The 12441-nt window shown below is 50.1% G+C and overlaps 1 protein-coding gene across 2 annotated transcripts in view; it reads right to left on the bottom strand.

Annotated features, from left to right (window-relative positions):
* LOC149372362 (fat-like cadherin-related tumor suppressor homolog) overlaps nt 1-12441 on the bottom strand; it is an 86257-nt gene that overhangs the window by 20015 nt on the left and 53801 nt on the right. For both annotated transcript variants that reach the window (XM_089566824.1, XM_089566823.1), the window contains exons 25-27: nt 9733-9855; nt 9120-9560; nt 8211-8618 (exon numbers count right to left, since the gene is read on the bottom strand). In XM_089566824.1, coding sequence (XP_089422950.1) covers nt 8211-8618; nt 9120-9560; nt 9733-9855 — 972 coding nt within the window. The remainder of the gene's footprint in view (nt 1-8210; nt 8619-9119; nt 9561-9732; nt 9856-12441) is intronic.

Below are 12441 nucleotides of genomic sequence, written 5' to 3'. Positions count from 1 at the left end.
GTTCGAATCGAAATGTAGGTACCGTCCTGTGTGGGTTGGCTTCCTGTGCACCGAGGACTGCAGGCCTTTGTCGTGCCTTGTAAGTAGGACATCCAGAAAAGGCAGGCTGCCCTGCTGTTCATGTTCAACAGTAAATTGTATGGCCGGTTCAACTGAATTTAGATGACTCTGGAGGTTTTCTATCTCTGAGGTTTTCACCACACAAAAGCAGTCGTCTACATAACGGAGGAATAACTTTGGCTTGGGATTAAAGGAGGAGAGGGCCCGGCTTTCGACGTCTTCCATGGTTAGGTTAGCCACTGTGACTGAAATTGATGCCCCCATAGCAGTTCCGGTTGTTTGCTTGAAAAATTCTCCGTTGTAGGTGAAAAAGGTACTGCGCAGACAGAGGTCGAGAAGGCGACATACCTCATCGACGTTGAGTGGAGTTCTCTCGTGCAGCGTTTGGTCGTTTTCGAGTGCGCGGCGAGCGACGGACACAGCAAGGGGAACCGGTACGCAGGTAAATAGCGACACCACGTCAAATGAGACTAGGCTTTCGTCTTCCTCCACGGTAAGGTTCGAGACAAGTTGGACGAAATGCCGCGAATTCTGTACATGCGTGGGTGTTCTGCCGGCGAGCGGCGCCAGTACCTTGTGCAGGTAGTCAGAGAGACGTCGCAGAGGAGACAGGGTGAAGTCTACAATTGGCCGAAGGGGGACGCCAGGTTTGTGAGTTTTAGGTAGCCCGTAAAAACCTGGAGCTGAGCCGTTTCTGGAGATGAGGCGGAGGTAAAGCCATTTGAAATCAGGATGCCGCTTGAACATCTCTGCCAGGGTTTTGTTGAGTGTGGCCTGAGTGTTTGAAGTCGGATCCTTGCGAACCTTCTCATACGCCCCACTGCTCAAAAGGGCTGACGCCTTCTCCTCGTAGTCGCGTCGGTCCATCACCACTGTAGAGTTGCCCTTGTCTGCCGGGAGTATGACGATGTCGGTGTCGTCCCTGAGACCGCGTAGGGCTTTTCGTTCCAGTTGAGACAGATTGCTCGGAAATTTGGGGGGTACCTTGGCGATGACACCAATCGCTTTCAGGCGGACCTCTTCCCTGACGTGCGGCTCCAGGTGCTGGACCGCATCTTCAACAGCCGCGACTAGTTTTGGGAGGGCGGGACCAGATGATATGTTGAATCCATGTCCTTTTGCGAGAACAGAGGATTCGGGCGGTGTTAAGCGACGGGAGGAGAGGTTGTTTACAAAGCCAGAGTTATGGGGGTCAGGCTGTTTCTTCTGCCGCTGCTGTAGGGCAAACAACTTCTTGTTTTGACACTCACGATGTTTGTTGGCTGCAGTGGAGGCCGCTTCCATGGCAAAGGCGTCCACCCGCGGGAAGAGCTCAGGCATCCTGTGTTCTAGTTGGCGGCGCGCGAAGAACCGGTCCAGCTCCTTTTTGCGGAGAACGGAATGGCACTCGTGTATCCGCGCACTTAATAACTGTTGCTCCGTTTTGGACACCAGCCGTAGGCCTTCTGCGGTGGTTACAGGGCGCTTTAGGCGAAGGCTCACGGGTATCACATCCTTTTCCTTGCAGGTCTTGTTGAAGTTTAGATGTGTCCGGAAGACAGCAATACTCTTGGTGATGTTGACGTATCGCTTCACTAGCTGCATGGTCTCGATGCCGAAGTCTTGGCGTATAGACTCAAAAGAAAACATTCGACAGAAGTCTGTCTGGTTGGGAAATTTAATGTTAGGAGAAGGTAAGTGACGCCAACCAAGTAAAATACAGGAAAAATACAGTCATTTCTGACCTCCAAAAGAACGGCTACCCAAGCTCATTCATCCGGCGCATTATCAGGAAGCAAGAAAGGCAAAACAAAATCCGGTCTATTATTTCCTCAGACGCATGCCAGAAGCGGAAACGTGTTTGCATCCCCTACGTGAGAGGCGTGAGCGAGACGCTCGGTCGCATTCTCGGAAAAGAAGGGGTGCTGACAACGCACAAACCGACCAGCACTATCGGTCGCCTTCTCCCCCGCCCAAAAAACCGGCAGCCCAGAGAAAAGGCCCAGGGCGTCGTGTACAAAATTCCGTGTTCCGTCTGCCCGGCGTCGTACATAGGGGAAACGAAGAACTTCGCGGAAAGGATGAACCAACACAAAGCGGACGTCCGTCACATGAATCGTCAACGCAGCGCCGTGGCCGAACACTGTGAAGGGTGTGACCACCCAATTGACTTCGACAGCACCATTGTATTGGAAACGGAGGCTAACCCACGCAGGAGGCTTCTACTCGAGTCGTGGCACATACAGCAAACACGAGAGAATGTTAATCGTTCCCTGGGGACTCTCCCCTCATCCTATGTCCATGGGCTGCGGCCATTGACCCGCAGGTCCTCCACACAGGGGCTTAAAAAGCCAAGCTGCGCTCGCCCGTAGTCACACCGTGAAGAAGGGGCCGAGCCGGTCCCGAAACGTCGTGTTTTTCCTGTATTTTACTTGGTTGGCGTCACTTACCTTCTCCTAACATTAAATTTCCCAACCAGACAGACTTCTGTCGAATGTTTTCTTTTGAGTCTATACGCCAAGACTTCGGCATCGAGACCATGCAGCTAGTGAAGCGATACGTCAACATCACCAAGAGTATTGCTGTCTTCCGGACACATCTAAACTTCAACAAGACCTGCAAGGAAAAGGATGTGATACCCGTGAGCCTTCGCCTAAAGCGCCCTGTAACCACCGCAGAAGGCCTACGGCTGGTGTCCAAAACGGAGCAACAGTTATTAAGTGCGCGGATACACGAGTGCCATTCCGTTCTCCGCAAAAAGGAGCTGGACCGGTTCTTCGCGCGCCGCCAACTAGAACACAGGATGCCTGAGCTCTTCCCGCGGGTGGACGCCTTTGCCATGGAAGCGGCCTCCACTGCAGCCAACAAACATCGTGAGTGTCAAAACAAGAAGTTGTTTGCCCTACAGCAGCGGCAGAAGAAACAGCCTGACCCCCATAACTCTGGCTTTGTAAACAACCTCTCCTCCCGTCGCTTAACACCGCCCGAATCCTCTGTTCTCGCAAAAGGACATGGATTCAACATATCATCTGGTCCCGCCCTCCCAAAACTAGTCGCGGCTGTTGAAGATGCGGTCCAGCACCTGGAGCCGCACGTCAGGGAAGAGGTCCGCCTGAAAGCGATTGGTGTCATCGCCAAGGTACCCCCCAAATTTCCGAGCAATCTGTCTCAACTGGAACGAAAAGCCCTACGCGGTCTCAGGGACGACACCGACATCGTCATACTCCCGGCAGACAAGGGCAACTCTACAGTGGTGATGGACCGACGCGACTACGAGGAGAAGGCGTCAGCCCTTTTGAGCAGTGGGGCGTATGAGAAGGTTCGCAAGGATCCGACTTCAAACACTCAGGCCACACTCAACAAAACCCTGGCAGAGATGTTCAAGCGGCATCCTGATTTCAAATGGCTTTACCTCCGCCTCATCTCCAGAAACGGCTCAGCTCCAGGTTTTTACGGGCTACCTAAAACTCACAAACCTGGCGTCCCCCTTCGGCCAATTGTAGACTTCACCCTGTCTCCTCTGCGACGTCTCTCTGACTACCTGCACAAGGTACTGGCGCCGCTCGCCGGCAGAACACCCACGCATGTACAGAATTCGCGGCATTTCGTCCAACTTGTCTCGAACCTTACCGTGGAGGAAGACGAAAGCCTAGTCTCATTTGACGTGGTGTCGCTATTTACCTGCGTACCGGTTCCCCTTGCTGTGTCCGTCGCTCGCCGCGCACTCGAAAACGACCAAACGCTGCACGAGAGAACTCCACTCAACGTCGATGAGGTATGTCGCCTTCTCGACCTCTGTCTGCGCAGTACCTTTTTCACCTACAACGGAGAATTTTTCAAGCAAACAACCGGAACTGCTATGGGGGCATCAATTTCAGTCACAGTGGCTAACCTAACCATGGAAGACGTCGAAAGCCGGGCCCTCTCCTCCTTTAATCCCAAGCCAAAGTTATTCCTCCGTTATGTAGACGACTGCTTTTGTGTGGTGAAAACCTCAGAGATAGAAAACCTCCAGAGTCATCTAAATTCAGTTGAACCGGCCATACAATTTACTGTTGAACATGAACAGCAGGGCAGCCTGCCTTTTCTGGATGTCCTACTTACAAGGCACGACAAAGGCCTGCAGTCCTCGGTGCACAGGAAGCCAACCCACACAGGACGGTACCTACATTTCGATTCGAACCATCCCATCCCGCACAAAGCATCTGTCGTGACGTCATTACTGAAGAGAGCCGACTCCATATGTTCCTCAAGTGAAGATAAAAGGAAGGAGAAGAACCGAGTCATTTCTGACCTCCAAAAGAACGGCTACCCAAGCTCATTCATCCGGCGCATTATCAGGAAGCAAGAAAGGCAAAACAAAATCCGGTCTATTATTTCCTCAGACGCATGCCAGAAGCGGAAACGTGTTTGCATCCCCTACGTGAGAGGCGTGAGCGAGACGCTCGGTCGCATTCTCGGAAAAGAAGGGGTGCTGACAACGCACAAACCGACCAGCACTATCGGTCGCCTTCTCCCCCGCCCAAAAAACCGGCAGCCCAGAGAAAAGGCCCAGGGCGTCATGTACAAAATTCCGTGTTCCGTCTGCCCGGCGTCGTACATAGGGGAAACGAAGAACTTCGCGGAAAGGATGAACCAACACAAAGCGGACGTCCGTCACATGAATCGTCAACGCAGCGCCGTGGCCGAACACTGTGAAGGGTGTGACCACCCAATTGACTTCGACAGCACCATTGTATTGGAAACGGAGGCTAACCCACGCAGGAGGCTTCTACTCGAGTCGTGGCACATACAGCAAACACGAGAGAATGTTAATCGTTCCCTGGGGACTCTCCCCTCATCCTATGTCCATGGGCTGCGGCCATTGACCCGCAGGTCCTCCACACAGGGGCTTAAAAAGCCAAGCTGCGCTCGCCCGTAGTCACACCGTGAAGAAGGGGCCGAGCCGGTCCCGAAACGTCGTGTTTTTCCTGTATTTTACTTGGTTGGCGTCACTTACCTTCTCCTAACATTAAATTTCCCAACCAGACAGACTTCTGTCGAATGTTTTCTTTTGAGTCTATACGCCAAGACTTCGGCATCGAGACCATGCAGCTAGTGAAGCGATACGTCAACATCACCAAGAGTATTGCTGTCTTCCGGACACATCTAAACTTCAACAAGACCTGCAAGGAAAAGGATGTGATACCCGTGAGCCTTCGCCTAAAGCGCCCTGTAACCACCGCAGAAGGCCTACGGCTGGTGTCCAAAACGGAGCAACAGTTATTAAGTGCGCGGATACACGAGTGCCATTCCGTTCTCCGCAAAAAGGAGCTGGACCGGTTCTTCGCGCGCCGCCAACTAGAACACAGGATGCCTGAGCTCTTCCCGCGGGTGGACGCCTTTGCCATGGAAGCGGCCTCCACTGCAGCCAACAAACATCGTGAGTGTCAAAACAAGAAGTTGTTTGCCCTACAGCAGCGGCAGAAGAAACAGCCTGACCCCCATAACTCTGGCTTTGTAAACAACCTCTCCTCCCGTCGCTTAACACCGCCCGAATCCTCTGTTCTCGCAAAAGGACATGGATTCAACATATCATCTGGTCCCGCCCTCCCAAAACTAGTCGCGGCTGTTGAAGATGCGGTCCAGCACCTGGAGCCGCACGTCAGGGAAGAGGTCCGCCTGAAAGCGATTGGTGTCATCGCCAAGGTACCCCCCAAATTTCCGAGCAATCTGTCTCAACTGGAACGAAAAGCCCTACGCGGTCTCAGGGACGACACCGACATCGTCATACTCCCGGCAGACAAGGGCAACTCTACAGTGGTGATGGACCGACGCGACTACGAGGAGAAGGCGTCAGCCCTTTTGAGCAGTGGGGCGTATGAGAAGGTTCGCAAGGATCCGACTTCAAACACTCAGGCCACACTCAACAAAACCCTGGCAGAGATGTTCAAGCGGCATCCTGATTTCAAATGGCTTTACCTCCGCCTCATCTCCAGAAACGGCTCAGCTCCAGGTTTTTACGGGCTACCTAAAACTCACAAACCTGGCGTCCCCCTTCGGCCAATTGTAGACTTCACCCTGTCTCCTCTGCGACGTCTCTCTGACTACCTGCACAAGGTACTGGCGCCGCTCGCCGGCAGAACACCCACGCATGTACAGAATTCGCGGCATTTCGTCCAACTTGTCTCGAACCTTACCGTGGAGGAAGACGAAAGCCTAGTCTCATTTGACGTGGTGTCGCTATTTACCTGCGTACCGGTTCCCCTTGCTGTGTCCGTCGCTCGCCGCGCACTCGAAAACGACCAAACGCTGCACGAGAGAACTCCACTCAACGTCGATGAGGTATGTCGCCTTCTCGACCTCTGTCTGCGCAGTACCTTTTTCACCTACAACGGAGAATTTTTCAAGCAAACAACCGGAACTGCTATGGGGGCATCAATTTCAGTCACAGTGGCTAACCTAACCATGGAAGACGTCGAAAGCCGGGCCCTCTCCTCCTTTAATCCCAAGCCAAAGTTATTCCTCCGTTATGTAGACGACTGCTTTTGTGTGGTGAAAACCTCAGAGATAGAAAACCTCCAGAGTCATCTAAATTCAGTTGAACCGGCCATACAATTTACTGTTGAACATGAACAGCAGGGCAGCCTGCCTTTTCTGGATGTCCTACTTACAAGGCACGACAAAGGCCTGCAGTCCTCGGTGCACAGGAAGCCAACCCACACAGGACGGTACCTACATTTCGATTCGAACCATCCCATCCCGCACAAAGCATCTGTCGTGACGTCATTACTGAAGAGAGCCGACTCCATATGTTCCTCAAGTGAAGATAAAAGGAAGGAGAAGAACCGAGTCATTTCTGACCTCCAAAAGAACGGCTACCCAAGCTCATTCATCCGGCGCATTATCAGGAAGCAAGAAAGGCAAAACAAAATCCGGTCTATTATTTCCTCAGACGCATGCCAGAAGCGGAAACGTGTTTGCATCCCCTACGTGAGAGGCGTGAGCGAGACGCTCGGTCGCATTCTCGGAAAAGAAGGGGTGCTGACAACGCACAAACCGACCAGCACTATCGGTCGCCTTCTCCCCCGCCCAAAAAACCGGCAGCCCAGAGAAAAGGCCCAGGGCGTCGTGTACAAAATTCCGTGTTCCGTCTGCCCGGCGTCGTACATAGGGGAAACGAAGAACTTCGCGGAAAGGATGAACCAACACAAAGCGGACGTCCGTCACATGAATCGTCAACGCAGCGCCGTGGCCGAACACTGTGAAGGGTGTGACCACCCAATTGACTTCGACAGCACCATTGTATTGGAAACGGAGGCTAACCCACGCAGGAGGCTTCTACTCGAGTCGTGGCACATACAGCAAACACGAGAGAATGTTAATCGTTCCCTGGGGACTCTCCCCTCATCCTATGTCCATGGGCTGCGGCCATTGACCCGCAGGTCCTCCACACAGGGGCTTAAAAAGCCAAGCTGCGCTCGCCCGTAGTCACACCGTGAAGAAGGGGCCGAGCCGGTCCCGAAACGTCGTGTTTTTCCTGTATTTTACTTGGTTGGCGTCACTTACCTTCTCCTAACATTAAATTTCCCAACCAGACAGACTTCTGTCGAATGTTTTCTTTTGAGAATAAATGTCGCTCATTCCCTGGTTGGTGTGTTTTTACTTAAAAAAAAAAATTTTTTCGCACATCGCGTGTATGGGCCGCACCCCGAAAATTGGCCCTCGAATCTGGAAAAAAAAAAGTGCGGCCCTTATACGCGTTTATACGGTATTTCGCGGCGAAATATAGTCATGAGGAGCTTTAGAATGTGTGCAATACAATTGGCCGCTTTCTCTGGCATAGTGGTAATAAGTTCGTGATTTTTTCGGTGAAATTTGATTTTCCGGACTGCCCGATTTTTCGGTCGTTTTTGCGGTCCCTAGAGAGTCCGAAAAATCGGTCATCGACTGTATTTCACTGCGTCGCTGTGCTGAACAGTGAAAAGGCTTTTGGCATACTCCAGATATGTGCTCACACATTGCATAATAAGGGCACTGTAGTCACTGGCTGGCCTGGTAATTGCGCATTCCCAGCAACCAGCAGCCCCTCCCAGACCTTGCCCCAGTCATGTCCCCACACAAGTCCATCCAGGGTCAAAATGCACCAATGCAAAGACAAGCAACAGAAATGAGGAAGGGAATTAACGCACCAACAGGTCCCGCAGGCGTACGCTGAGAGCTGTTCGCAAAGCTCGCAGCAATGGCCGCCGGTCCGTCGACAGGAAACGCTCAGTCGTGGTCCCAGCCAAGCGCAGAGCCACAGCTGCCTTGAGAGCTTCCTCGGACACCCCGACAACGTGCACATTCACTGATGCATGTGCTGGCATTGTGCTGCCATCAGAAGCGCTCACATTAAGCACATAGCTGCCGGCGTCGAGACCTGGCAAAGCACGCAAAGTCCCATCATCCCGGTCGAGGACAAACAGCGATGCGTGTGGCCCAGAGAGGGACAAGCTGAGGCGGTCGTATGGGTCCTCATCCGTGGCATGCACCCGGCCCAGCAGCCCACCCGGGAAGTCGTCCAAGTAAGAAGAGACAACCACAGTCAAGGGCTGCACCTGGGGCACAGTTCAGGTAACACATTGAGTCCAAACTTAAGGGGTACTGCTACAGAAGATGCAGACAAAGAGGAAACAACTGCTTTACATCATGTTAAATGATATTGTTTTTTTTCTAGAAATATGCAGATTAGAGAAAATTTGCTGAGAACAAAAAAAAGTAAATTAATTTTCGGTTTAAATACTAAGTAAATTTTGCATGCTCCGACTGGTATTTGTTTCCTTTGCTACTGCAGTACTTGCCATAATTTTTGATGCTATATATAATCTTCACGAATACGGTAATGTTACGCAGCATTTGCCTTCATTTAAACAAATCAGCTAGCAAATATACAACAGGGCTTACTTATTTCTGTTACAACCACCATTTCAGTACAAAGAATGAACCTATATGTGAACTCTTTCAAGCAGATTTAAAGGTTCCTCTTTTTATTGCTTCACCAAATTTCAGGCAAATAAAAACGATATAAGCCGATACAAAATTACATAACACAGACCCACCTGCGGCCTGAAGCGGCTTTTCTCCACAGCCAGCACAGTCACATGCGCCTCTGTCGCCAGAGGTGGGCTGCCCGAGTCGTGAGCCAGCACACGCAGCTCATGCCTTGAGCGCGGAGGAAGTGGTCGTGCCAGCCGCAGCTCGTGGCCCTCAACTTGGAAAAAGGGTTCCTCCTCCTCCGCCTGGCCCGCTTGAGCTCCATCCAGCAGCAGCTCCAGCCGGAAAGGAGGTCCATGAGCAGCAGAGTCAGCATCACTGAGCGAGAAGCGCAGCACGGTCCAGCCGGCTGGCCGACCCTCATGAACCACGGCCGTGTAGTTGCTCTGGTCAAAGCGCGGTGGATGGTCATTCACGTCCAGCACCTCCAGGTGCACCAGTGCCCGAGCCGACAGTGGTGGTGTGCCACCATCCCAGCACTCCACCTCCAGTGCGTACCGGCTCACCTGCACATTCCCCCAGCCACCTCAAGCAGTCTCTCACGGCTCATCTCCTAACATGCCTCTCATCTACAATTTCTCCGCGCACTTCTGTCAAACACTGAGCCAAAGTGAATTCACAATCCTTGCCCTACTGAACATCACATCGGACAGGCAATCAAGCGAGAAGCACACTTGCCATCTCATGGTCCAGTGGCCCAGCCACACTTAGCTGGCCAGTGGCCGGGTCCAGGGCAAAAGGGCCCGGCTGCAGCAGAGTATATCGCAGCTCTCCACCGCTGTCGGCATCACTGGCCTGCACCTGCATAACATCAAGGGCAGCACCCAGCTGAACTATGTGTTGCAGATTGCTTTTACAGAAGGCAGCCCCAAAATTACCTTTCGCTTCAAGCACACAGCGGTGTGCCTCTGACAACCAAATATAACACTTCATCCTCTTCATCACAGCAATCACACACACGCAACAAATCAATGCACTTAAGTAGATGGCAAAAGGAAAGGTGCAAAGCATTATAAGTGCAAGAAAACGTTCAAACCACATCAACATGCAAGAGTGTAGCCTATCCACCTTTTTTGCAAGCTGCAATAACAAGCTTTGAAGTTGACAAATATCAGAAGAGTGAAATTTTGCCACAGGTATGAGTTGAGCCAAGCAGTGTGCAGTAGTCATGAAAAAAGTGGTGTTGAATCCTATACAGATCCCAAAATTTGCACACAAAGCACACAGAAGAAAACAAATCAATCAAAGCTGATGCCTGTGCTTTAGCTTCTGAGAAGCATATTCATTAGATCATTCACTAAAATAAATAAATAAGGAGAGACCTAAAATGAAATTTCATAAACACCTACAGAGACATTTCAGACACTCATAATCGCTATGCACATCTTACTCTCAATATAGCAGAACCCCTCTTTAGAGTCACTTGGACCAACAAAAATCTTTACTACATCAATGTCTTTGCTACATCGATTGTTGTTGATGGTGTGGCTCTGAGGATGCTGTCTGGTAATTAAAGGGCTACTTATTAAACACACAGAGTTGGTTTCTACAAGGAACACTCAGAAAAGCCTTCCAGCCTGCTCTTATCATCCCGTTGTGTGATATTTATTTTCAGTTATCAGATTTTATGTTATCACGTTTCCGATTTACGTCCAGACATAAGTGAAATCAAAAAATGTGGCAACATAAAAACTGATAAATGAAAACAAATAATTATCACATAAAGGGATGATAAGAGCAGGATGGAAGGCATTTCTGAATGTTTCTCTTATAAACCAAATGTGAGGTAGAAGTACTGCATTTGCACAAATACAACATGGCCACGAATATAATGCAAATTTGATTCCATGTGAAATCAAAGCATTTTGTGAACACAGCTTCCAAGTCTTCAGTGCCATTTAAGAGGCAATAGTTAAGAAATGTATGCGACGCAGTCGGGCATGGAAAAATGCCCAAGCAGTGTCACCGCTGCCTGATGCATCACGCTGGCCTGTGCTGTAAGCATTCACACGTTCCTTCCCTTCCCTCTCCTTTCTCAGCGAGCTGCACTGCCTTTTACCTATGTTTACAGCGAGCTTCATTTATTTTTTTTTCCCATATGTGCCACGTGCTTTGTCTCACGGCCCCTAAGGCCTTTGAAAAGTTGATTTCTCCTCGCAGTTCAAAGCTTGGAGGTTAAGACATCACAAAGAGCACCGTTTTATCGTCTGCGGTATCCACCATGATGTAATCATTCCACGGCAAGTGAATAGCCACGGCAAGATGCTCTTAACTATAAACGGGTCTTTATTAAAGGTGTCTTTATTATAAACGAAAAAAAGAAGTACAGTTGTCTATGGCTGGCGAAACAGGATTGCAGTATCAGTTTACTATATCCAAGTTAACTTTAGCAGGGTTCTACTTTATCTTTCTTGCATCACTGTTCTGAGAAAATTTTTAGCAATACATGGCAGAAATTGGTTCAGAGCAAGCTTGCTGGTAAATAAAGCACAGAGGCATTTCTCGCAGTTCCTCTAACAGCAAGTTGCAAGCTGGAAGTGCAATCTACCATCCACAGACAAAAACTACTCCATCACTACCTTGTTGTCTTCTGTAAGCAACTTACCACGGTACCTCGAATAGTTACACACGGTAACTTTTCACACGGCAAAAGAAAAAATAAACAGGCAAAAATCAATCGTTATGATAGGCGTGTTATGAGTAGGGCCCGGAAATTTAGGCACTAAAGAACCCCGAAATAGGCAGGCATCTAGGCTCTAAAAAACACTGAAATAGGCTCTAGAAAGCAAAAATAGGCGCTTTGAATAATACTCTTTATTCAGAAGTACAAGATTTATAAGTCAAGCATGGAGCGTACGGAGTCCTCAACTGAAGCAATAAAGCACATTCTCAGGTTTTCGAGCGTGAAGCTCCTTCGGTTTTCGCTAAGCATAGTTTTGTACCTTAAAAGGCTTCTTTGGACATCGCATGAACTTAGTGGCGCGAACCTAAAACGTGAGAGTTGATAAAGGCTTAGGCCTTCAGGTGATGTGCCCGTAGCGTCTCCGCGTAGAAAGATTCTGATTTGGGAAATTGTTTCTAGGCATCTATTTTTTTCTACCAATTGTTGCATCATCGTAGAAGCAGTAGCGTCGTTTCCTCCCAGTCCCCGAAGTGCTGCTGATACTTCTGCCACTTCCTTCAGCGATTCATCTATTGAGAGTCCAGCCTTTTCCAACTTTGTCATTCTTTCCGTCAATGTTGAGAAGATTGCATGAATGTATCTCAGGTCTCTTTCCAAACTCGCCTCCTGCTACACTTCGAGATAAACACTTCGTTACACTACGTTCAAGCTACAATTCGAGAAAAACGTTCGGCGAGACCCGCGCCTTTTCTGCGTGCATCGGC

This window comes from Amblyomma mixtum, chromosome 1 (assembly GCF_055824585.1).
Source record: "Amblyomma mixtum isolate Tamu chromosome 1, ASM5582458v1, whole genome shotgun sequence".
Classification (NCBI taxonomy): Eukaryota; Metazoa; Arthropoda; class Arachnida; order Ixodida; family Ixodidae; genus Amblyomma; species Amblyomma mixtum.
This window is presented reverse-complemented; position numbering and strand designations above follow the sequence as displayed.